This window comes from Xiphias gladius, chromosome 11 (genome assembly GCF_016859285.1).
Source record: "Xiphias gladius isolate SHS-SW01 ecotype Sanya breed wild chromosome 11, ASM1685928v1, whole genome shotgun sequence".
In the NCBI taxonomy this organism is placed as follows: Eukaryota; Metazoa; Chordata; class Actinopteri; order Istiophoriformes; family Xiphiidae; genus Xiphias; species Xiphias gladius.
In genome coordinates, this window is record NC_053410.1 from 26281623 (window position 1) to 26308707 (window position 27085).

At 41.0% G+C, this 27085-nt stretch overlaps 1 protein-coding gene across 1 annotated transcript in view; it reads right to left on the reverse strand.

Moving 5' to 3' along the window:
* Positions 1-945: 945 nt before the first annotated feature.
* Positions 946-27085, reverse strand: part of LOC120796544 (cGMP-dependent protein kinase 2) — a 78309-nt gene continuing 52169 nt past the window's right edge. Inside the window, exons 14-19 of the mRNA XM_040139521.1 lie at positions 24674-24815; positions 24426-24589; positions 21052-21174; positions 20584-20646; positions 16272-16338; positions 946-1041 (exon numbers count right to left, since the gene is read on the reverse strand). Of these exons, the coding sequence (XP_039995455.1) occupies positions 946-1041; positions 16272-16338; positions 20584-20646; positions 21052-21174; positions 24426-24589; positions 24674-24815 (655 nt within the window). The remainder of the gene's footprint in view (positions 1042-16271; positions 16339-20583; positions 20647-21051; positions 21175-24425; positions 24590-24673; positions 24816-27085) is intronic.

Here is a 27085-nt window from a genome sequence, read left to right on the forward strand (position 1 = left end):
TTAAAGTAATGTCAGACTGTTTCTGCTGACAGAGAGGAGAGGAAAAGTATTTAATGTCTATCTGTCTGTAATGTTGCATTTATAAGCATGGGAAATATTTAACAATTTGTGGATTATTTTTCTTATAAAAAATAACGAATTATAGTTTTGTTTTTTGTGTTATTGTTATTCTATTCTGCAGTGATGGAATAACAGTGAAAAGCATTGACGCTGTCGGGAATTCTGTGGGGAATGAAAGAATCTTTCTGCAATTAAAATGATTTGATATGATCCCCTGAAGTTAACCTGCTTGGGAGCAGATTAGCCATGGAAGCAAAGATTACTATGGTGATCTGCCTGTTAAAAAGGTAATCCAGATCTGTGATACAGGAAAAGATGAGTTAAGACCAAAAGATTAGTTTTAATTTTGTAGGCTATTTTTAGATTTAGTCATTAGTACTGAGATCAGACTTTTATCTTAGTATTGGTCATATTTAGTCAACCTCATCCTTTTTATTTGTAGTCTATTTTTAGTAGACTAAATCTCTGGATTTAGCCACAAAATAACAGGTTGTATGATTAAGAATGCAGCTTTGGATGTGAAAGTCTTATCTAAGACATAGCCACATCATGTCACTCAGGGCTGAGCTGATGGAATATGCTATTCCGTGTACGTAACATGCAGTTGTACATAAAAAGCCCTCTTTTATACCCAGAAGGGGAACATGCTACAAAAAGTTTTTGACAGTTTATCTGTCTCATTAATTTTAACATACATGTCACTTTTACCCTTAACCATTATTCAAATGAGTCAGTTAATCTGGCAACGTGAACATTACCTTCCTCACAGCAGGTTACCAGCCATGGTGATTTGCTCCATTTAAAGTAAACCACTGTGAGAGTGAAAAGCCAGAGTTAAGCTTTAGGAGTTAGCTTGCAGCCTCAGGAGCTAGATCCAGTGTGTCCTCAGAAGTCTTTATCCCAGCCAGACAGCTCATCAGGAGCCTCCTCTGTGTCAGGGGGAAACATGTCAAAGTGACTGTGATCCATCGGCCCTTTCAGCTGCAAAAACAAAGAAAATCATCATGAAAATGTGTCTAACTGCTAACTGTTGTTGTCTGACCATCTGTTGACCGGAAGCTTCAAGTTCACAGCAACTACATTAACACTTCTGTCCTGAAACGAGCCAGCAAATTCATTCATTATAACAGTACTTTATTTAACTATATTGTAACAGTACTTACTGTACTACTGTTCATAAAAAAGGCCAGTCGGTCGCTTGGTCTCTCAAGATGATTTAAAAACTTGAAGATGTAAGACAGAACATACCGTTGTACACCTAACACCCTTTTCACAGGAAGATTTTCATTGTCCAAATCCAGATTTTTCACGTATGGCAGCCAACACGCAACGACTTTTACTTATCACTACTGTAAGTAGAAAGCCTCCCTTCGAAACAAATTGCCTGTAGCTCATGATAAAGAGCTATTGCATCTTTCTCTGAAGCTGCTGAAGCAAGGCAGTCATCAACATAGTTGTTGTTTACGATGGTGTTTACAGTTGGAGAGCTAAACTGTTTCATATTGTCCTCAGCGCATTTCCTAAGGGTAACGTTCGCACAACTTCGAGATGAAGTTGCTTCGAGTAGATATACATTCTGTATTCCACCATGTTCTGACTGTTGTCTCCATCAGGCCACTAGAAGAACCGTAACAAGTCAAGTCTTCATCATTTGGTACTTTTAGCTGTTAGAACATTGCTTCAATGTCTTCAGTGATCACAGCAGGTTCTTTACAGAATCTCGCAAAGAATCCTCAGATCTGGCCCCTGTAAGAGCTGAAAATTCAATGAAACTTCTCAAAATGTTGCTCCCCAGTCAAACACCACTCACCTTTTTTTTTTTGGATGCAAATCCCTATGATGTGGTAGATTCCATTTTTTTGCCGTGACTACGTTCCAAGACGCCACCTGGTACCTTCTCTGCATAAGCTTTAGATAAAATGTCAGACATGATGTTGGTGTAGTCTGAATGAAAGGAAGAATCTTTCTTGAATCTTCTCTTTAGGTTCAGTGCACGTTGTTCAGCAGCACTTCTATTGTCAGTTTGACACAGTCAGTTTGACACAGCTGCCTTGACACTGGAGTGTCAAGGGAGCTGTGGTGAGAGATTGTCTGTAGTTTTTATTGGTATTTGTAGATTGGTAACACTGAGCTTTGGGAGGATTTGTCCATGTGCAAGTGTGGCACAAAATGATCTGCTTTAACGTTAAGTGTTCTTTTGCCGTTGTCCTCTCTCAAAATATGACTCCATACCATCAGACACTTTCGATAAGTTCCTTTAACCACAGGATCCCTTTAAGGCTCCTGATAACTTCATTTTGCCCATAGTAGCACCAATGTTTGCTTCCAGCTCCAGCTGCTCCTTTTTCCTCCTCCTCCAGTTCCTCCAACGTTTAACACACTGACCTGGTTCCACTTCATCCTGTATGTCAGATGTTTCCTTAATGATTGACTGGGAGTAGGGAATGTCATGGTGAACATCAGTGTGCCTCCTCAGGTGAGATAGGAATTTGCAACAATTGGTAAATCTACATTCATGTGATCTGTTTGCACAAAAAGCCTTCCAGTTTTAAAAAGCCAGTGTTTCACATCTTCCTTAAAATGTCTGTTGTATTTTGTTCTGTGTTCAAACCAGTCACTCTGGGTTTCCTGTTTCTCTTTGGGAACCAATACAATAACTGATTCATGTGCTGCTTTTACATTTCCATACAGCTGAATCAGTTACTCCAGCTTGAATTGCACATCCTTTGCATTTTCATTAGCTCTTTAATTTCATGTGTGAGCCCTTTAATTTTTTTCACATTTGATTGATGTTCCTTCTGAAAAAAGTTTCGATTTGGCAAGCCAACACCTTGGTTGTCAGCTTGACCAGCCTCCTTTCCTCCATATCAGCATTGACTTCATTTGTTTCCAACATGCACAATTAATCAAAAATAGAGAGCAACAAATAAACACCAACCAACAGATAAACCGCATTCGCAACAGCTCAACAACTCGACTTTGTCAGCCATGCGATTTTCCAACTCATCAGAACAGGGCAGCCACAGCATTACAAGCACTCTAACCAGCCAAAAACCTCCATAGTGGCTCGCCTAAACAAGCACGCACAACACAAGCCTAAACCAACAGTCCCCAATAGACAAGTGGCAGCGCTTCCACACTGTGTTCAATCTTGCAACAAATACACTGTAGGAAACTGTACGCCTAATACTTCTTATGGCTGTGATGTGCTGCTTTCAACAAGTGAGTTTCCAATGCGGCAGCAGTCAATTGCGGCTTCTCAAATCCTAGCCGAAAAAGGGAAACAGTCCAAATGTTCCAACACTGTCCTTTCAATTCAAAACTCTGAGACCAAAAGGTGTCCATGCGATCAATCTAAACACAAAATCCCGTCCATGCAGTTGTGCGGCTGCTGAAATGCTATGTAGGCTCTTAACTGTGAAAATGTTCATACAAATCCAGACTGAACTCCAAAATTGTTTTATACTGTTTATTCAAAAACAAAAATAGTAATGACCAGCATTTATTATACTGGAATACTATTATACTCTGAATCCCGCGACACAAGTGAACATGTAAATAATATGAACATCACTCATGTGCCCATTACCAGGAGTGATAGTAATCAAAAAAAGAGGCTGTTGGGAGGCCTACACAAATAATAAACAGCACAGGCTAATTACACGTTTTGGCTCCTACAATAATAGTACTTTATTTAACATACAGGTAGAACAATTCTATATTGGTCTATGGCCTACTGACGTCTTAAGTGACGTTTGTAATGACAGATATTTCGTTAGCAAGGGGTTTAAAGCAATGATGCTGCTGAAATAAAACTCAGAAAGACTGACATGGGATTTGCATTGTTTTTGGAAATATGAGTCAGTATTGAGTTAAATGAAATACAACATAAAAGCTAATGTTTGAACTTACACAGTTAAACAATAAAGTTGTTTAACATCAAATCATATATAACATAAGCTATTGTTTTCATTTAAAGATCACAGGGCCCTCTTGCAGTGTAGATGAATATAAATATAACATAAAAGCCTTTGTTTTTATTTAGACATTTCACAACCAGCAAAATGTGGTTTTTATAGGTTAGTTGCATTATTTGCATTAAAGCTACTGTTTTCATCTACATGTACTCCTTGTAGTCCGAATCAAGTGATAATTTGCATTTTCTTCAATTGTATAATTATTAGAACTCCTGAAATACCTTTCTTGTAAAAAGTGTTTGCTTGAACCAGTTGAAGACTCAGTATATATGCACGTTTGTGCACATATTCAGGATGGTAACACCTCCACCTCATGACCCAGAAAAACCCTCTACATAGATGTTTTATTACAATGCATATACATTATCCCTGGTATGGGGATTGGAGAACTTCCAGAACGACAACCATCACTGCAGCACTCCACTGATCTGGGCTTTGTGGCAGAGTGGCCAGACAGAAGCCTCTCCTCAGTGGAAGTTTGGCCTCAAATCTAAGCATCATGTACGGAGGAAACCAGACATGATGATTAAAATTAGTTGTTTCTCCCATCTCCACACAGGACTTCTGGAGCTCAGCCAGAGTGACCATCGGGTTCTTGGTCACCTCTCTTACCAAGGCCCTTCTTACCTGATTGCTCAGTTTTGCTGGGCGGGAGCTCTCGGAAGAGTCCTGGTTGTTACAAACTTCTGCAGCAGATTTTTTTTTGTAGCCTTCCCCAGATCTGTACCTCAACACAATCCAGTCTCTGAGCTCTGCAGGCAGTTCCTTCGACCTCATGGTCTGGTTTCTGCTCTGATACGTGTTGTCAGCTGTGAGACCTTATATAGAAAGGTGTGTGCCTTTCCAAATCATGTCTTACACAAGGTGTAGAAACATCTCAAACATGCTCAAGAGAAAAGGGAGGGCCCTGAGCTAAATTTCATTTGTCATAGTAAAGGGTCTGAATACTTATTAAAAAGGAAATACTGAAATATCACATTGACATAAGTTTGCAGAAATTTCTAAAATTCTCTTCACTGTCATTAATTAGCGTAAATTGATGAGGGACGATTCCCCCCCACACGATTTTAGCATAAGGCAAATGTTAAACAAGTGACAGGGTCTGAATACTTTGATTAAAATGTATAAACATAAACATACATACATACATACATACGTATTTAGTAGCTATCTAAAACGGCAATCTCTGACTGATCCCTGCTGGGTCCCTACTCACTTGGCTAATATGTAATGCACAATTTCAATGACCCATTGTGCCTGAATACAGCTGTTCGCATTTGATGTTTATGAGTGAGAATGGTTCCCACAAAGACAGCATATTATTAGTGAGGTGCTTGTTATTATCATATCATCAGGTCATGAAAAAACACTTAAGGTGCAGTTTGGGAATACATTTTTTTTTTTTTTTTTTAACACAAAGAAGTAACTTAAGGCGTTAATAATGAAGAATTTGTGTGTATAGTGTTTCAAGTATAGAAAGTATATAAAGTTTCCCCCCAATACAACAAAAATAAAAAAATGCACAATATTTAAAAAGGAGTTTGGGGTCTAGTGGGCATAAGATAGGTGCACGTCTATGCCATTAAGTAGCCTAGTAAATGCAGCAAAGAAAAACCCTGGGATCGTGGTTTAATATGGTTATATTTTTTGGCTGGACCGCAACAACGGTGCCAGCACTATGAACGCAAATGTCTTTGACTGACTGACTGACTGACTGAGTAATAAAGTTACACCACTGACCATTGCTCTTTTAAAATAAATTGGCGCAAACAGTTTGTATTGCGTCATCAGGGGACGTTTACAGGCAGTGTTGCCAACTTAGCGCCTTTTTCACTAGATTTACTGACTTTTCAGACCCTTTAATCGACTTTGCTTCACAAAAGAACCTGGCGAAAAATCAAGAGAAGTTTTGGACAAACCTTAGCTACTTTCTGTAGAAGAGAGTCGCTGGTATTGCCCCATGAGTACAAGGCCGGGCTTTCCCTCTGCAGACACACCTCTCTATGCGTCTCATTCAATTGACTGCACGGCAGCGGACACAGACATGAATGAGCTGCTAACTTTCTCTCTGAGTGATCATTTGACAATATAGCTGTAATCACAGCACAGCCAGTCTTTAACTAATGTGTCTGGTGATTTTGTCAGAAAACGTTGCAGTTATAAAATCAGGATCTTAGCAGAGCAGAGCAGAGCAGCAGCTTGGAAATGACTGCTGGTTAACATGTGGTCTTCGTAACTATTCCATACATTGTCTGACAACAGAAACAGAAAAACGTGTAAGGTTGAACAGCTTTATTGGGAATTTGGTTGTATTAAAATAACTGTATATATGTGCGCACACACAGTAGGAGAGAAACAAACAGACAAAGGGCGCACCAGCCACATACTAGGTTTAGACCTAGTCTTGTAGAATTCTATAAAATATATAATTTTGTCTGCACCACAGATGTTAAACTATCTGGAAAAAAATGTCACCACGGATCACCCACCACTATCAGCCCTCCATGGATATGGCTGACTGAAGTACAATCCATTCACCACTATAACACTTATTCCGTACATGGTCGAAAGTGGGCTAGAGCCTGTCCTAGGGCAACATGGTGGGTACACTGTAGACAGGTTACCAGTTTATCACAGGGCTAACAAAAAACAATACTCCCATTCACATCTACAGGCAACTTTTAGAGGGCTTACTAATGTGTTTTGGTTTACATTAAAAACTATATTTAGTCAGTCTCTGGTCCTTGCCTCATACATTGAATCATAGGCATATAGTCAACTGAGGGACACTGGGACACTGAGTTGTTGGTGATGAGAAAGAGAGATGCTAAACTGAGGTCTCTCTCTCTCTCGCTCTCTGTTTCCGGTTGTGAGCATGAGTGAGGGTGGACGTGCGAGTGGTGGGAGTTGTGAATTGTTTTGTGTGCGTTTCTGGATTATCTCTGCACCTATTCCTCTGTACATGATCAGGTAAGCTTTATTTTTCTACATTGGTTCATTGATTTCTTTGCCGATCGATCGGTGGACCTGTCAGGAGGTCTTCGGGAGTGATGGCGTCCTCCGAGACGCCACCTCCATCTATCCGGCAGGGAGTGCGGATAGTCCCGCCGGATAGCACCGTGACCGTAGAGGAAGTTCTGCTAGCCGCCGGTGAACAGGTGGGACACGATCAGCTGTGTTTTGCCTCCAGAATGAACCGAGTGGTGGTTGTGTTCCTGAAAGACGAGCCTCAGGTGCATCGTCTGACCGAGAGCGGTGTGTTTATCAGGGAGAATTTCGTACAGGTCTCCCCGTTGTCGGTGCCCTCCACGTGGATCACCGTATCCGGTGTTCCGCCGTTCATCCCAAATGAATCGCTGGAGACCGAACTCTGCAGGTTCGGTAAATTCGCCAGCGGATTTAAGACAGTGAGTCTGGGATGTAAGGATCACAAACTGAGGCATGTCTCTGAGGCGGCAGGTGTTCATGTTCCTGGACTCGCTGACCAAGACGCTGGAGGTGTCTTTCAGGGTGAAGCACAGCGATGGCCACTACCTGGTCTACGCCAGCTCAGGCCAGCTCAGGCCAGCTCAAATGTTTCAAGTGTGGAGACGTTGGTCACAAACGATTTGCGTGTCCGCTCGAGCCGGGTGGGCCCGCAGCCGGTGCTGCAGAAGCAGCAGCCGGTTCACGGTCAAACTGTAACAGCTAGCTGCAGGCTTCTGAGACTGAAGAGAACCTGAGCAGCTCTCAGTCTGCAGGGGCTGAGGCAAAACAACAGTCAGAAGAAAAAGCTGAAGAAGCTGCTTCCACCAGTCTACTAGTCAAAGATGATACCGAAGGACAAAGTGTATTCAGTAGCCAGGTATCAGATGCAGGAGGAGACATGGAGTATGACTCTGAGTCAGACGCTGTATCTATTGGTGAGACCTCCTAACAGGAACACAAACCTCTACTCTCTAGAGGAAATAAATCAGTTCCTGGATGAAACATTCGGAAAATCTGTTAAGTGACAGATTATTTCAGAGACACTGCCAAGTTCATTAGATCTGTTGGCATATTAAAAAAACTGGTTGGGTTTGACATTTTGGACAAAAAGAAACACTTCTAAAAAAAAAAAAAAAAACCCATCACAAATTTGAGGAAAGAAGCAAAAAGTAAAACTGCTAGAAGGACTAGAAGGTCGCTGACATGATCATGCACCACAAGGTGTTTTTTCCCTCTTTACTGTTCCCTGCTTGTCTTATGTCTGATGTTTTTCCGTCCCCTCGATGCAGAGCCTCAGAATAGGGTCTCTGAACATCAATGGTGGGAGAGACAAGCACAAAAGAGCTTTAATATCTGAGGTCTCTGCTCAAGAAAAGTGATGTGTTGTTTTTACAAGAGACACACACACACACACACACACACACACACACACACACACACACAACTCAGACTGGGGTTTATTGTGGGAGGGTTCGACTTTACTGTAGACAGGACAAACGAGGAACCCCACCCGCAGTCATCCCAGAACCTAAACAGCATTATAAACACAACTAGATCTGCTGGATGCGTGGAGGGTCAAACATCCACAGTCAAGACAGTACACATGGGTGAGGGTCAGAGACGACACGCTCAGTGCAGCCCAACTGGACAGAATCTATATCTCCCAAAGTCTCAGCTCCAGACTGGTTGAGAGCACAATTAGTCCAGTTGGGTTCACTGACCATCACTTAGTCAGCATAGATTTGTATATTTCACTGGGTGAACGGGTTAAATCCTACTGGAGTTTTAACAACAAACTCCTTCTAGACAGGACTTTCTGTCACTGCTTTGAGCAATTTTGGCAGCAGTGGAAAATTAAAAAAACTGACTTCAGTTCACTGAAACTGTGGTGGGAGATTGGCAAAACACAACTTCGTGTTTTTTGCCCACAGTACACCTGCCATTCCACTGCTAAAATCAAGTTAGCAGTGCAAGAACTTGAAGCCAACATTAGGGAAATTGAAGAGGGCTTGCATGGCAACCCAAATCCTGCTAAGGGCCAACTGTTGCAGGAAAAAAGGATGGAGTTTAGCTCCTTACTGCAGGAGAGAATAAAGAGGAGCCCTCGTCAGGTGCCGCTTCCTCCAGCTGAAGGACATGGATGCTCCAAGCTCCTTTTTCAACCTGGAGATATCAGTAGCACAACGAAAGCAGATGACCTGCCTTAGGCTGCCAGGAGGCAGAGTGACCGCTAGACCGGATGAGATGAGGAGCCATGCAATGGATTTCTACACCGACCTCTTTGGTGCAGACCACTGCAACACGAAGGGTCGCGAGGAACTTCTGCAGGGGCTTCCTCAACTTAGCCCGGACGAGAAGGCTGGTCTGGATCGGGAGCTGACTCTGGGAGCAGTTGACGGTCGCCATCAACCAGATGGCATCGGGACGGGCACCAGGGATCAATGGTCTCTCCAGTGACTTCTACACCATCGGACCCGATTTACATGGTGTTCTGTTAGAGTGCTTTAGAACAGGATCTCTCCCAGTCTCCTGTCAGAGGGCTGTGCTCTCCCTGCTACCCAAGAAAGGAGACCTGGCCCAACTTAAGAACTGGAGGCCAGTTGCCCTCCTCTGTACAGACTATAAAGGTGCTTTCCAGAGCCTTATCAAAACAGACTTAAGGACGTCCTGGAAATAATTGTAAATATAGACCAAACCTATTGTGTACCAGATAGGACAATCATGGACAACATTTTCCTCATACGAGATGTTTTTGATGTTTGTAAATATTATAATGTAAATTGTGGGATATTGTCTTTAGATCAGGAAAAGGCTTTTGACAGGGTGGATCACTCCTACTTGTTTTCTGCACTTAGGGCTTTTGGTATTGGTGATGGTTTTCTGGCTTGGGTTGGTTTACTGTATAAAAAGGTGCACAATGTATGGTGAAGATGGGGACGGGGCTGAGTCGGCCAATCCCTGTACAGCGAGGGATAAGACAGGGTTGTCCTATCTCAGGTCAACTATATAGCTTAGCTATTGAGCCCCTGCTGTGCAGGCTGAGAGGTCGGCTCAGTGGTCTCTCACTGCCGGACCTCGATCGTCCTCCCACTGTTTCTGCTTATGCAGACGACATTTACATCTTTGTTTCCAGTCAAGAGGATGTTCAACATCTGCAGGACACCCTGACTCTTTATGAACAGGCCTCATCTGCACGGTTGAACTGGAAAATAAGTGAAGCTCTGTTGGTGGGACAGTGGCGGGATCAGGCAGTGCCCAGTCTGCCTGGAGGACTCCAGTGGGGGAAGGAGGGGCTGAAGGTGCTGGGAGTCTTCTTGGGCACTGAGGGCTTTCAGAGAAAGAACTGGGAGCGAGCTAGGGAGAAAGTGTGCGCTCGGTTGTTTAAATGGAAATGGCTGCTGCCCCAGTTGTCATATAAGGGAAGGGTTCTGGTTGCCAATAACTTGGTCTCCTCGACTCTCTGGCACAAAGTTATTGCTCTGACGCCACCAAGGGGCCTGGTAGAGGAAATTCAGAAGGCCATCCTGGACTTCTTCTGGTCTGGTTACCACTGGGTCAGAGCAGCAGCCTTACATCTGCCTGTGGCTGAAAGGAGGCAGGGATTGATCAACATCCAGTCCAAAATGGCCTCATTTAGACTCCAGACTGCGCAAAGGCTGCTGTACAACTGTGGCCCAAGCTGGTTCGACACAGCTGGTCTGCTGCTGAGGAGAGCCGGTCGACTGGGCTATGACAAACAGCTTTTCCTCCTCCAACCGGAAACGGTGGATCTAACTGGACTGACACCTTTTTACAGCTCTGTCCTGCAGGCGTGGCAGATCTTTAAGATCACACATCATACAAATGAAACTCCGGGCATGTGGTTGTTTGAAGAACCGTTGTTTTTCAACAACTTCATACAGACCCAGACGTTGCAGTCTGCCAGCTTGTGAGCTGGTCTCAGGGTGTCAGGATCTGTATTCATTTTCTTGGCATTTCCTGTTTTATTTTGAAGTCTTGGTTCTGTTGTGTTACTGTTTGTTTTACTTCCTGGTTTTTCCCGCCTGTTTTGATTACTGTCGGCTGCACCAAACTAGGACATCTGATGAAGGTGACGGCAACATCGGTGGACGACCTGGGAAGGAGGAGCAACATCACCTCTACCAGGCTGATTTATAGAGTGGTGAAGGAGGTCTGTGCTGCCCTGCCACAAAACCTGAGAGCATTTGCAGAAAACAGACCTGTGCAAACAATGGAGCGAAGGCTGCGAGTACAGATTCCCCTCTCTGTCCATCACCCCAGCTGTGGGAGAGTGGCAGGAAGGAGGATGACAGCTGCTGACATTCACAACCCCACACCTGGACCAGTTCCAGGCTGTAGGGAAAAAGCAGCCTATCAAATCTGCGTGAAGGGCCTGAACCTGCGATCTTTGGCGGGGATGAGGGAGTTGAGGTGGACTGAGTTTTTTGGTCCAGGCGCTTCCCCGAAAGGCAGCTAGCAGGCCCTGTACAAGCTGCCCATTGAAAAGCGGACAGCAGACCTCCAGTGGAGGGTTGTACACGGGGCGATAGCTACGAACAGATACAGAGCGCACCTGGATCCTGAGCTGGGGGAGGAGTGTGTTTTCTGTTCTCAGGGGGAGACCCTGGAGCATTTGTTTGTTCAGTGTCCTCGGCTGGTGACGCTGTTTGAGCTTTTTAAAAAAAAAAAAAAAGGGTGGCTTCAGGGTATCGGGCAGAAATTCTCTTTTGATTTGTTCATGTTTGGTCCCAGGTACAGTGCTAAAAAGAAGACGGCATCTACACTGGTGAGCTTTTTATCTGGTTCTGCCAAGCTGGCCATCTGGCTGACGCTCAGGTACCCAAGGTGTTTTACCTCTCCTTGAGCCCCCGCACACTTCTTTGCAATTAAAGTCTGGCATTCTGTATCTTGCCCAGGACAACTTTAAAAAGGTGTTGCAGATGTTCTTCCCGGGACTCACTACAGATTACCACATCACTGAGGTAGGCGGCTGCAAACCTCGAGCAGTTGTTTAAGACAATGTCTTTAAGAGATCGCAGGCACCCCGTGAAGACAAGAATAAAATAAAATGTAATGGAACACACCCATTCCTGGAATATAGAAAACTGTATATTTGTTGCAAAATGGGTCGAGAGGCACTTGCCAGTAACCTTTACAAAAAAAGTCTAAAAAAAGGTTGTGGTATACCTGGCCTTCCCCATTCGCTCCAGCAGCTCATCGATACTTGGCACGGGATAAGAATCAAAAAAAAAAAGGAAATGCTGTTCAGTTTCTTCATGTCTGAACAGAACTGAGATTGAGTGGAGTTTTTCTTAGGAACAAGCACAATATGGTTTGACCATTCTCTTCTAGATGGTTCAGTGACTCCTTCCACAAAATGGTTCAATAATTTGCTCTGGAATTGTGTAAGGCTTCAGGGGAACAGATTTAGTGTCCTTCAGAACATTTTTTTTTCCTTTTATCACATCAATTTGGCCAAACCTCTCTGAGAACAATAATTGGAAAGATTGCTTAAGCTCACCCAGATGAGGCAATGTGTCCTGATTCAGATGCTCTGGCGGGGTCTTGGGTGTACACTTTTCTCTGTATGGCACCATGTCAGCTTCCTCAGCCTTTACAACATCATCCTCTTCATGCTGGGCTCCCCGGAACTTTAGAACATGCTCCCCACCTGTTTCCAGATAGGTTCTTTCATGGTATTCCTTTAACAGTTTTACATGGAGCAATTGATCAGGTTTTTTGTTTGTCAGGACAGATAATTTCATTTTAATGGGCCTACCATCTCGGTTACAGTAGAGGGACCTTGCTACTTAGCTAGTAATTTACTTGGCCCAGTAAGAACAGTACCAACAATTTCTGACAAGTCTTCAGTTCTATTTCAAAAGCATGATGTCATACGATTCCTTTTGTTTGTGTTAAGCTTCCTGCATGTGCTCTTTGACTTTTTCCTCTGAAACACTCCATTTTTCCAATGTAGCAGATGATGTTGGTTGTTATTGACATGTCTCACCAACCACCCAGTTCTTCACCATGTGCAAAGGGCCTCTAACCTGCCTGTCATACAACAACTCAAAAGGGGAGTAACCAGTTGAAGCCTGTGGGACCTCTCTGTATGTAAACGAATAAGGCAACCATTTATCGCAGTCTTTGTTAGTATCAACAAATCCTCAACATTTGTTTCAGGGTACCATTAGATTGCTCAACAAGTCCATCAGTTTCAGGGTGGCAGGATGTTGTTCTTATCCCTTTCACACCAAGTTTGGAATAAAGTGACTTCATCAGATGTAACATGAAACATGGCCATGATATGTTAAGATCTCTTTAGGGATTACCAACTCTAGAAAAACAACTCCACTAAACATCAAAACTTTGTGTGACTTGAATGGAGTGCAGTGGATAGACTTGTAGGTATATGGTTGCATAGTCACATAACTAGGGTAAACTTGTGACCATTGCTACTTTCTGGCAGACCAATCATATCCATGGCTATTCTCACATAGGGCACACTTTTGATGATAGGTATTTGTTGTAATTGGACTTGGTCTGAAATTTTGGTTTGGGCTGCAACCCGACAGTCATGGCATGCTTTGCAACATTCCAGTACATCTTTCTGTAATCCTGGCCAACAGAAGTGCTGAGCAATGTGCTTGTCAGTCTTAGCCTGTCCTAAATGCCCAGCCCATTGAGTAATATCAGTGTTAGGATTACTTGGTTAACGATGATTGAAGTTAGAGCCAGGGAGCTGGTAAGCAGGGTGAGTTGAGATGGGAGTGAAGGTGAGTCGGAGAATGGGGGTGGATGTCTAGCTGGCAGGGGAATGAGCAGAGAAGCAAGCAGGCGAGGCAGTGGGATAGGGAGGCTGGTGAAGCAAAGCTGGTTTGTTGGGAGCGTGGCAGGCAGAGAGGTGAGTGGTCAAGCAGGCAGGCATGCATGCATGCAGTGATCCTGGGCACTAAGAAACAATGATTAGTACAGTGAAAAACACAAGGGGATACTTTGGACCGCACAATTTTAAGTGGCCTGAATGTGCGCTACCCCACTGACTTAAACAATAATCTGACAAAGAGTGGATGAAGAACTGGGGTAGATATACTGCTGGGCTGACCAGTAGATGGATGACAGGTGTGCAAGCTGATTGGTAATCAGGTAGCAGGGAGAGAGAGAAAGAAGAGCACATGCCCACAACACAGACACACATACACACAAAACTACACAGAAAAAGACAGATTGGGAGAACAGGAAACACAGGGGAAAGGGCGAAAAAAGGAAAAGAGTCACAGCCTCTAATTAAAGCGTAATTAAAGCGTAATTAAAGCGCAGGAGTATGCTACAAAGTCTTTCTGAACCAAGTTGTGTAGGATGGGCAAGTCTTCTCCAAGGATCACATTATAAGCTAGGTGATTTAGAACTTGAACAGTTAACATAAAGTCGTGCCCTTCAACCTCAATGGTCACATCTTCAGCTTGCAGCCTTGAAACACCTGATTTGTATGAGACTGATATCTGTGGAGAGATGTTGTGACATTCTTCACAGATGATTATTTTCAGCTGCACTTCGTTGAATGGGTTTTTTTGCTCTAACGTCCACTTGAAAATACTCTGTTCTAGTGGATTCAAGTCAGGGGAAATTTTTAGCCAGGTCATAGTTTTCACTTTTTATTCTCAAGGGATTTTCTCACTGTGTTTTGGATCATGGTCATGTTGGAAAAGCATGAGTGAAAAAACTGCCACTTTTCCTTTTGTTATTGGTAGTATGGCTCTTCCTATACCCCATAACCACTGCTGTGTTTCGGCTTATGTTCAGTAGCTAACTTATATTGTTGTATCCTCTCCCATCTGGTTTCATACTTCAGGCAGTTCCCCACTATATGTATCTTGCATTAGCCACAACCCAGGCAGAAACTCTAGAAGCTGTGTTCACAGGTTCTTTTATAACCTTGTTCATGCAGTTAGCCTTAATTTGAAATTACAATCATAATCAAATTTTTTGCGGTGATCGCAGGTATACACACTTCTGTTGCAGTGGTCTGAGGTATACTCAGTTTTGTTGCATTGATGTTGTACTTTGGGACCCAGATACCACAATTTTAATCATTTAACATTTTATTAATATTGCACATGGGTATACTCAGTTTTATTTTATACCGTACATAACATGGGAGCCCAGTTAAAACCTGCCTATCAGGTTAGAATGGAGAGAGGAAAAGTTTAACAACAAATACACATTATTTTCTTAAATTGCTCATTCAATTCAATTCAATTCAATTTTATTTATATAGCGCCAAATCATAACAGAGGTTATCTCAGGGCACCTTTCATATAGAGCAGGTCTAGACCGTACTCTTTATAGTTATATTTACAGAGACCCAACATTTCCCCATGAGCAAGCACTTGGTGACAGCAGCAAGAATGACTCCCTTTAACAGGTAGAAACCTTGAACAGAACCCGGCTCATGGTGGGCAGCCATCTTCATTGACTGGCTGGGTTGAGATCATAACAACAATACCTCAACTCATGGTTCGACACTTCAGCATAGATGCTTAACATTCAAAATGAACAAAAAAATTTGAAAATCTAATAATAATAATTTCATTGTATATCCACAATCCAATTAAATCTGAAATCCCTCCTACTCATACACCACATAAAATTGCTGTTGAGGTATGTTTCCTTTTTAAGCACATGACGCCTCAAAGGACGGAAACTGACAGGTTATGGCTTTGAGAACAGCATGTCTTTCAGTATGTTTTTAAGAAATAAACTTAATTCTAATGTCAAGTACAATTCTATGTCTTTAGCAACTGTTGTTGTGACTGTAAATTAAAAAAAAGTAAACAACAAAATAAAAATGGTGTGGGATAATGTCCAACCTTCTAAACAAAAAGGTTTAGCATGTAGTTAGTGGGGGAGTTGGTGCTTCCCAACATATTCCTTTCCAATTAGCTTATTTTATTTTCATTAATAAATTGTACTTCATAGCAAACACCCCGTTAACATACATGTGCACAACAAGTTTTGTCCAACTGGTATTTTCATTTTCTTTCAATATTGTTAGACCTTCGTTTGTATTCCCAATTTTTCTATTCAATTTAGTCACAAATGATTTCCTCGTCAGCATGCCAGTATTCTCCGTTGAGCAGATTAAACCATTTCAGCACACTGTGATAAATTTGTAAATTCTATTAAACTGAAGTGTTTTTACTACAAATGTGTTGTGGGACTGTCTGTCTGTGCTTGTTCACTGTTAGGAAACAAAGATAGCCTCACCTCTCTCCTCAGTGGAGATGGCAGCTTGTGGCGCCTCAAACCCTCCCAGTTGAAGCCCCGGAACCACCTACAAAATAAATAAAATTCTCACCGATGGTCTTTATTTGAAACTACTACCCCAATTCTACTGTGTAAAAAGTAACCTTCAGCCATTGAACTGTTGGGCAGAGAGTTTCAGAAAAGTTTTCTTAATCCAAATAGAAACCACAGCATGCCCCTAATAGTTTGAACATAGCAGGAACAAGTTTTTGTTAGAAAATGCCTAATCAATCACTGTTTTATGCCAGTGTAATGTTTGATCAGTTTTGCATTCAATTTCATATAGTCGTTTTGGTCATTCACTCAACATTTAAAATTTGAAGTGAAGTGTACCGCTCAGTACGGAATGCATAGCGGATTGAACCCTGAACAATCTGAATGTAGTGTGACATGACAACATATCTCAAGCCCTATTCGCCACACAGTGCTGTAACAGGTTAACTGTGTAAATCCGTAAACTGAGCACCCTCTACTGACATTACACTGTAACACATTATGTGATGTGCTACAAGCATTCTTACGGCAGGGTGGGACATGTGTTATCACTGTATAAATCTCATTTCTGATTCATTTGGCAACGCTAAATCCATCAGAGTAATACTGGGATCAGAATACACAAATTCAGCCTGATTGTGAAACAATGCTGTCCTGGCTGAAAAATTTCCAGCTAAAATTTCAAATATGAAAATCGGGAAGGATGACACAAAAGGATGTGAACAATGATTGGTTGGGGTCAAACTTGTAGTGTTGCCAGTCTCCCAACCAAGATGGGACAATAATTTATGGTACTATGATTGCCTAATCTGACGTGGTGACCATCGTGAAAGACAAAAAAAAATCACCTGATCCCGGCATAAATGAGTACTAGTACCATGTTCCAAACTTGTAGAACACAGATATCAGGTGATAACCTTGAATAATTTATATATATTCATCAGATTAATGACCATTACTGCTAATCACAAAGAGCAGAAACAGGGCAGGAGGAAGTCTTTTTTCTGTTTATATCTTGTCTGCTTTCCCTATTGCCCTAACTATAGCTAACAGTCTGCATAGTTATACTAGGGTTTGATTCTAACAGTTTTTATCTATTCAAGCCAACAAACCCAAGCAAAGAGCAGATACTCAGAGCAGATACTCAGTGGCTGGACCTGATCTTATATCTACCTTATATGTATTTAGGCTAAAATAAGATAAAATAAGATGAACTTTATTAATCCCAAAGGGAAATTTGCATCATTACAGCAGCAGGATATGGACAAGGGTATGTATCGAGCATAGTTAAGAGAAAAAGAAATATTTACAGCGGACAAAAAATATTTACATCAGCAGTGTATTTGTATGAGGTGTAATGTTGCACACTGTTTACTGTTTAGTAATATGTGCAATAATACTGTAAATAGTTTATATGAAGTTTGGTATTGCACATATGTTGAGCAATGGTGAGAAAAAAGTTGCATGTGTTACAAGAAATATTGCACATACCATTGGTGTTTGTGGAGCCTGGAGGGTTGTTGAAAACAGTGCCCGGTTGTACAGACTGACAGCAGCAAGAAGAAAAAACCTGCAGTATCATTCCTCTGAACACCGTGGGCGAAGCAGCCAGTCACTGAAGGAGCTGCCCAATACTTGAGAGTCTCATGCAGTGAGTGGGAGATGCTCTCCCCTAAGGATGAAAGCATTCTCTCTCCCCCCACCTCCACTGTATCCAGGGGGCATCCCAGGACAGAGCCTGCGCTCTTGACCGGTTTATTTAGTCTCTCCCTGTTTGCTGTTGAGATACTGCTGCCCCAACATTAACTCCATAACAAATGGCCCATGCCAGCACAGAATCATAAAAGGCCTTAATGAGTGCCCTCTGCACCCCAAAAGACCTGAGTGTCTTTAGCAGATGAAGTTTGTTCTGGCCTTTCTTGTATACTTCATTAATATTGTCCATCTGGTAAACTAACGTTTCATCCAAAAGCCATGGCTTGCTCAGTAATCTAGCTCTCATCCCTACTTCTCTAGCTCCACCAGTCTTGCCAACAGCCACTAGCATGAAACTTTACTACACCATTCTCTGACCCGGAGAATGCACCTTTAAAGCGGCCTTGAATTTCATACTCATCTAAGCAAAGACCAGATACACAGCAGCACAGGCTACAGTGGCTGGCTCAGTTGGCTCAATGGTTAGGTAGTCCAACCACCATCACTGTAGCCTGTATGTGATTCCACTAATCTTACCAATATCTCCTAGTTGGCAACTTCTCTGGTATGAGTAACTTTCAAGAATTATGTCCCTTGTCTTACCAAAGAAAAAAAAATGGTTTCAATATGAGTTTGTGCTTGTAGGAAAGTGTACAGGTTCATCTGATGGGTACCCTCTTGATAATTTAGTGTTTGTTGCATTGGGTTCAAGACACAGAGAAGCCCTCTGTAATAGTAACCTAGGTTGTTTGCCATAGATGCGAATTTGTAGAAAATGTTAAAAAGTGTAGAACAAGAGTTTTTGGGACAGAAAAAGAGTTGTTGCTTTAGCCTGACACATTACATGACAGTTGAGGAGAACACCTCATAAAGTTCCATCAAAGTTTATCTTTTCTTATGTATGAGGAAAAAAACAATGGCCTGGCAATTACCACTGTTCAGGATGGCCTGGCTGCTGTACACATCAGTATCCCCCTTCCGGGTGTCTCTCTTGTCAAGGGGTCCCCTGTGTGTCAGCTTTACAACATCATGGGGATGCCCACAAGAGGAAAACGAGGTTGTGGACTCTGACACTTCTCCCTCATTCAACACTGTCAGCCTGTATCACTCAACTGCTGAAGCAGACCCTTGCTCTGTGACATCTCCGGTGCCAACTGTGCTCCCAGTAAACGTGGATACCACCTACTTGTCTCCAGGTGATGTTAATAAACTGAACAGACTGTTGACCGAGGTTTCTGATGTCTCAAATGCTCATCCTTTTGGTTATGGTCAGACACATCTTGTACATCACAACATAAACACAGGTAATGTGGCCCCTATTAAGCTGCACCATTAACACATGTCACCAGCCAAGCAAGCCGTGATGCAGTCTGAAGTAAACTGACTGCTGGAACATGGTGTTTAAGAGTGACACAGCCCTTCGTCAGCACTGGTTGTGCTGGATATAAAAATGACTTAAAGGTTCTGTGTGGACTTCAGGGGGCTGAACTCTGTAATGATTGAAGCTTCACGCCCACTGCCATTGATAGATGACACTCCTGACCATCTCTCAGGTGCATACATTTTCAACACTTTCAGTTTGACATCTGGGTATTGGTAAATTCCCCTCAATTTAGCTGACAAAGAAAAAACTGCATTCTCAATGACGGTGACACTGTAGCAGTTTCATGTTTTCCCCATGGATATCTGAAATGTACCACCTAGCTTCTAGAGACTCATGGAGCTAGACGTACAGGGATTACACTGAGCTGTGTGACTTATTTATCTTGATGACATCACTGTCTACAATTCCAATTTCCAACAACATTTACTGCACCTTCAGGATGTCATTTCCCGTTTGTGGTCAGCAGGTTTCAAACTAAGGAGGGCTCGACCAAGTGTCTACTAGCCCTCTGTAAAGTTTTTGGGTCATGGTAGCTCCAAGAAAAGTATGTAACTGGCCGAAACCATGCTCGGCAGCACAGGTGAGGGTATTACTTGGTTTGTGCACTTATTACCAGAGTTTGATGATTCACATCATTTTCATACTCATCAAACTATTCAGTGACCCCTCCTGTCCTATGGATGGGGACACTGTCATCCTGTTTCTCCACTCATGTTAAAAGCTTATCTTCACCTCTCGTGTTGTTCTGTACAATTATTTAACAGAAGAGTGAACCAAGAGCTAGGGGAAATTATAATTACCTGATGAAATACAGCAAATTAGCTCTATGTTGTACAATCAAAGCATACACCTGTGTCTAACACTATTAGGCAACAACATGCCAGCTAATAGCACATAACAAAATGTTAAAGCTAACTGAAACACAGTAGCATCATGCTAGATCTAACATGCTAGATAGCAGCATGTCATCACTGGCTGCCAAAAAAACCACCCATGCCTCTTCAGCTACCTCATTCTAGCAAGCAACATTGCACACTATAGCATCAAGAGTTAACATCAAAATTTACGATTAAATCACCGGAAAAATATGTTCAGTGATGTGAAAGTTTCTATGTCGTGGAGCCTATTTATTATTTTTAAACTTAAGATAAAAATGTCCAAAAGGATTGGAGACTGATATCGTTTGGAGAGTAAACTTACTTGTGTTTCTTGATGTCAATGATTCCATTCTTTTTGTTTCCCAGCCTCTCAACTGGGTTTAGCCTAGGAGGAAAGAGAGACGTTTATGTTGGTTTAATGTCAGGTTTGATAACCTGTGAAAATTATGTTTAAATAGAACAGCTAGAAAACTTAACCAGGACACTGACATGATTCAATTACTCTAACACATGGCTTGCTAAACCCAGCAGCAGCAGTTTCCAAACATGACACGATGTTGCCACATTTGTGACGACTGTGATAACGCCCATTTCAGTGTGACTGTTGTTCTTAGCTCTGGTATAATAACACTGCCACATAATTATTCACTTATTATTCTAAATGATACTACTTGGTCTAATCCACACCACCAATTAGACAGTGATTCAACAATAACTCTTTTTAAATGAATAGTCACTGAGCAGTATTATCCTGTGATCACAATCATATCTGGTTTGTGATTCAACGTACTTGCAGAGTCTCCTGATGAGGTCGTCTGGACGCTTGCCTATACTCTTGGGGAAGTCCACCTTCTCAATTCCATGGAGGACCATGGTGTAAATCTTTATGGGGTCTGGGCCAGCAAAGGGTGGGCTGGATGGAAAACAGGTTTTTCACTTTATCTGTTTATTGCAAAAGTAAAAACACAGACTACATTGTTTAAAGGATGAGTTCACTATTTTGGGAAATAAGTTTTGAAAATAAGATTAGAAAATCAATATCAATCTTATGTCTCTGGCATTTGCGAACTTTGGACAGAGCCAAGCAAGCTGTTTCCGTTGTTATGCTTAGCTATCTTAACCATTTCAGATCTGTAATTAACACACAGACATATGATTGATATCCATCTTCTCATCTCACTGTCAGGAAGAAAGAAAGGCACATTTCCCAAAAGGTTGCTCTGTTCCTTTAAAGACTTGACAAGCTGCAATGCAAGAGTCAGAGATTGTTCAATATTTGGGTACATATCTAGGAAACAAACATAACTATTGCACAGTCAAGCTGAAATAAACAGCATGAGTTGGATTGACTGACTGAATTGTATTGAATTTCCACCATAAGCTGAGAGGCCGTTTTTTGGATTTGGGGTGTTATGACAAAATTGTAGCAGATATACTACACTTTAAATTTAAATTTGCACTTCTATGGAAGGTAAGTAAATAAAACAAATAAATCAGTCTTATCATCAGAAGTAGTAAACTCTTGATTCTGGGATCTTTGTCTCTGCTTCAAAGAAATACACCATGACTTGGTGATAAATGAGGTTTTATTTATAACTAAATTTCTATAAGCCTCTGAATAAATGAGTAATGTATTAATAATGAACACATAAAAAAGAGGTCAGAATCAAACAGATGAAAGTAAAGTGGATCCTTGAGGGACAAAATTAACTGGTCAATTAGTTTGACAATAGTCACATGAAGTGTGTATTTTAGAGTTACCAGAGAGTGATGGAATGCTAAGGGACAATCTACTTCTCTAGGACTTAAAATTATTAATTCAGAATACTATCTGACATCAATTCTTATCATAGACAACAGTGGAGAGGCTTAGCCTACTTTTTCACCGTCGTCTTGGAGCTGGTCTCTTTCAATCGGACCCCATAAAGTTGTTGGTGTTAGCTTCAGCTTGCCACACTCTCAGTGAGGTGATGCCCTCTGGGATACAGCGGTTGCCAAGCACAAAGTGTCTGATAGCGGGTCTGCTCAGCTGATCTGTATCCTCCCTTCAGGTTGGAACTAAACTTGTTGAATAGTCTTCAAAGTAATTTTTTTGGCTGGACGACAAGACTTTCCAAAAAATGAAAGCTAGACTTACTTAGTTAGAAAAAAAAACAAAACACTTTGGTTCCTTCAATTTGGTATTGAATATCAAACTGAGGCTTGTTTCAACTAAAAATCAAAATGTGTGCAGCTTAACAAAGAATTTTAAAAAATGTTGCAGGAACACCAATCTAGACAAGGAAAAATAAGACTGGAAAAGAGGCTCGGTGAGTGGCAAGAAAATCTTAACGAACAAAAAGAAAAAGAGCACAAAAAGAACTATATGCAAAAAGGGAGAGAGTTAAGAGAGTAGAAGAGCACAAAGGAAAGAGAGTAAGAGGAATCAGTGGTAAGAGAGATAACAAAGGGCATCAGCCCCTTTTATCAAGTGCATATTCTGGGTGGAGAGCCGGCCTTTTGCACAGAAATTGAGCCAATGAGCATTCACTGTTTTATTAAAAATGAAAATGAGGAGGGATGGATTTGATTTGGAAACTTTCGAGATTCATTTAATTTGAGGTTTTAAGCTCAAAAATCACACACTTCAGCTTTGTCACTATGGTTAATCAACAGTGATTTTAAATATAAATTGTATGCAAGCATATTTCCTAGAATATTGAGGAAAGCATGTGATTTGGCAACAAGCAGCACATCAAGGAATTATTCAGAATGGTACAGGAGTAGTTTACTGTCAAGATGGTTTTCAATACTGCTAATAGATGAACAGGAACTAAACAATAGCTGATTCGATTAAAAATAAATCACCATAATTACAGAAACATACATACATAGACGATTGCATAAGAGCTGCAGAGGCATAACTATCCATGGTCACTGGGTGGTAGTTTGGTCACATGGTAAACCATGCATTCAATTTTACAGTTCATTACTTGGCCATTTTTCTTCATTCAAACATGGACGTTGAACCAATTTTCATAATAACATTTGCTGAATAATATTAACAGGATTAGTGAATAGTTGAACCGCTAATTCAGTTGGGAAAGGGGGAAATAGGAGTTTGTATGTATGGGTGTGTAGAGACAGAAAGACGCAGAGAGAGAGACAGAAAAACTGCTGATCAGTTATGTGTTTAATTCTGATGATTTTCCTTGTGAAATATATTTAAGTTTGTTGAATGCATTCTTTGTATTTTTTCCATGGACGTGTCCTCTTCCTGGGTTCCATTGTGGTATGACCCAATAGGTGATAAAGAAAGTTCGCATCCTGATATTAATTCATAATCAGATCAAAAAGTCGGCCTCACTGGTTGGAGAAGGGTGGTTCCTTCTCTGGTAAGTGTTAATTCTTTTATTGAAACAGTTATTGAGAGAGATGGGAGGGCCCTTGGAAAGTTTGGGGAGTTTTCTACAAAAGTTTATTCAAACCACCTTATTTCTCAGTGGAATGCAAAAAGGCATCTATGAGGTGAGAAGGCCAGCTGGCATATCCTGAGAGTGTCTGAACTTTTATTCACCCACTGTTGATTTCTTAGTGGAATTAACAAAAGAAAGGTTGTCCTAACGACAAAATCAGCGAGATTAACTGTAGTAATATGAAACATTTCATCAAAAAAATTCAAATGAATAGATTGATAAATTTGCCATTAAATCAAACATTTTATTTATTCATTTTTTAAAAAAAGGCGTAGTTAACATTTATCACGACTCTGTTTGCCAGTTTTTTTGGTTTAAATACGCATATCTGCACTTTATTAGTCTTCAGTAAATCTCAGTGGTACCTCACTGACAGGAAACAGTAGTATCAGGGGCTTTAAATTTAGCCCTGTCCATACCAACCAAGGGGTGCCCCATGACTCAGTAATCAGACCCCAATTATTTATCATCTACATGCTTTCTCTGGTTCAGATAATGTGCCATCATTGCCACACTCAGTTGTTACCTTCAAACCAAACCTTCTGCCCACCTCTGGGTGTCATCAAACATGCTTAAACAGCAAAAAACAAAAAAACAACAAAACTTATGATTCCAACAAAACTTATGGGATTCAAGACTGTGAAAAGAAAATTACTTTGCTTAGGGTTTTCTTTTCCAAGAACTGCAAAATTCAGTTTTATTGACTTACTTGCCAGTGAGAAGTTCAAATATGAGGATACCCAAGGACCAGCAATCAGCTCCAAAGTCATGGCCTTTGTTCATGATGACCTCTGGGGCCACATACTCTGGAGTCCCACAGAATGTCCAGGTCTTCTTTCCGAGGCCAATCTTTTTAGCAAAGCCAAAGTCTGCCTGTGGAAATTAGGAAGAATTAGGAATATAGTTTATACTCTTCAAAGGACATCACCCTAACAAGTACTTAGACAAGTGGCTTACCATTTTGACATAACCCTCAGCATCCAGTAGAAGGTTTTCAGGTTTCAGGTCTCTGTAGACAATGCCCATAGTGTGGAGGTAATCAAAAGCTTCTAATACACAACCAGTACAGAACCTGGCAGTGGGCTCATCAAAATAACTCCTGGTAGGTTACGAAAAGGTCAACAAATTAATAGAAAAAAGAGAAAAACTTAAAATATGGCAAAACATTTTTACGTTTGGCTGAGGTGTAAAAGTTGGTGTATCGAGAAAAACAAAATGCAACAAAGTGCAATGAAAACAGACATAGTAATAATAAATCATGATGTACATGAAGCATGTGACATAAACGTCCAGTGTCATTTCGGCACCACTAAAGAGAGGAAAAAGTCAGATTTGTGTGGAGGCTGTAACCTCCCTCATAATACAGTCATGGTTAAAATTATTGGCACCCCTAAATTTTAAGTACAAAATTTAGAATATCTTTGGAAATAAATGCAAATAAATCAATTTTGTATAATCTGAATATTTAATAGAATATATTAATTAGTTACTGAACAACAACAACAAAATGTTTTCAGATAGTGAAATAAAAAGTACAGACATAAAATGTACGCTCACCACAATTATTAGCACCCTGTTGATGAATTTAAATTAGTTCCTCAAACAAAATAAAATAAAAAAATTCAAACTCACCTGTGCTTAATTTTCAGTGTTCACATGACCTGAATTAACCAATGAATAATGGTTTTACTGCATAAAAGGGGCTGATTGTTTCCATTTTTCACAATGTTGACAACAAGAGAGCTGTCTGGGAGCATTAGACATACTATTATCAAAAACCATAACAATTCCAAAGGCTACAAGGTAATCGGCAAAGATCTTGAAATCTCTGTTTCCCCAGTTCGTAATGTTATCAAGAAGTTTCACAATCATAATACTGATAAGACGCTTACAGGACGTGGTGCTGACGTGGTGACACTCAATAAGAGAAGTCAGCAAGGGTGTATGTAGACTGTGGAAAAAACATCATGCGAGACATCTAAAGAGCTTCAGGCTGACCTGGAGCAATCTGGAGTGGAGGTTTCAGCCTGTACCATACACCACACACTAAACCAAGTAGGTCTCCATGGGCGAAGGCCAAGGAGGACACCACTATTGAAAGAAAGGCACAAAAAAGCAAGACTAATGTTGGCAAAAACTTTCATAGATAAACCACAGATGAAACAAATTACAACTCTTTGGGAAGGCAGTGCGTCATTTTGTTTATAGGTAACAAAATGAAGCCCATGAGGAAGAGAACATGCTACCTGCAGTAAAACATGGTGGAGGTTCTATCAGGCTTTGGGGCTGCTTTGCTGCGTCTGGTACTGGAGGCAGTGAATGTATCAAAGGAATGATGAAATCATAAGAACACCAAGGCATTTTAGAGTTACCCAGTGTCAGAAAACTAGGTTTGAGGCAAAGGTCTTCGGTCTTTCAACGATCCAAAACAAACATCCGGCAGCACAGAAGAATGGTTGAAAAGGAAAAGATGGACTGTTTTAAACAGTGAGTGCTGAACTAAATGCCATTGAAAACCTTTGGACAGAGCTGAAATCTGCCATTGCAAAAAGGACTCCTGCAAACTTAAAAAAGCTTGACAGTACAGCAATGGAGGAGTGGCAGAAACTACCAGCAGACAGGTACAAGAAGCTTCTAGATGGCTACAAGAAACGTTTAGAGGCTGTCATTGTTGCCACAGATTCTGAAACCAAATATTATTGAATGTTGCCAATAATTGTGACTAGGGTACATTTTGTGTTATGTAAGGTTTTTTTTTTCTTCAGCTACCTTGGAGATTTGATTAAATTTCCATTTTTGATTATACAGAGATGGTTCATTTGCATTTATTTCTGAAGATATTCTAAATTCTGTATTCAAAATTCAAGGGTGCCAATAATTTAAACCGGGACATTAATACATGAAACAAACAAATGTCATATTCCCATCAAGTTTTCAACATGGTTTTACATTGTTTGAGCTTTGATTAGAGGTATTTCTATTTTATTTTGTCATTGATGACATAGTTAATGGACAATTAGCATCATCTATTGTGTATCTCGATGCACCAACTTCTAATATTAAAAAAAAATGGTAGAGGATGGAAATGTGCATTAATTAGCATTTAATTTGGCAGATTTTCTGGACATTTGGTTCAAAATTGTATTATTTTTGATTGGATTGAAACTTGACTTTATTTCTTCCTGCTCTGCTGTGGTCAGTTGTAGAATGTTGTAGTTTTAGATACAAAATTACCACAGCGTGTTTATTTTATGTTACATTCCCTTGATATAACCTATTCTCCTTCTTTGAGACCTGCTGATCTCCTCTATTTTTGCTTTTTAACAGAAGTGCAGCATGTCAGTGTTCTCCTAATAAGATACAATTTGT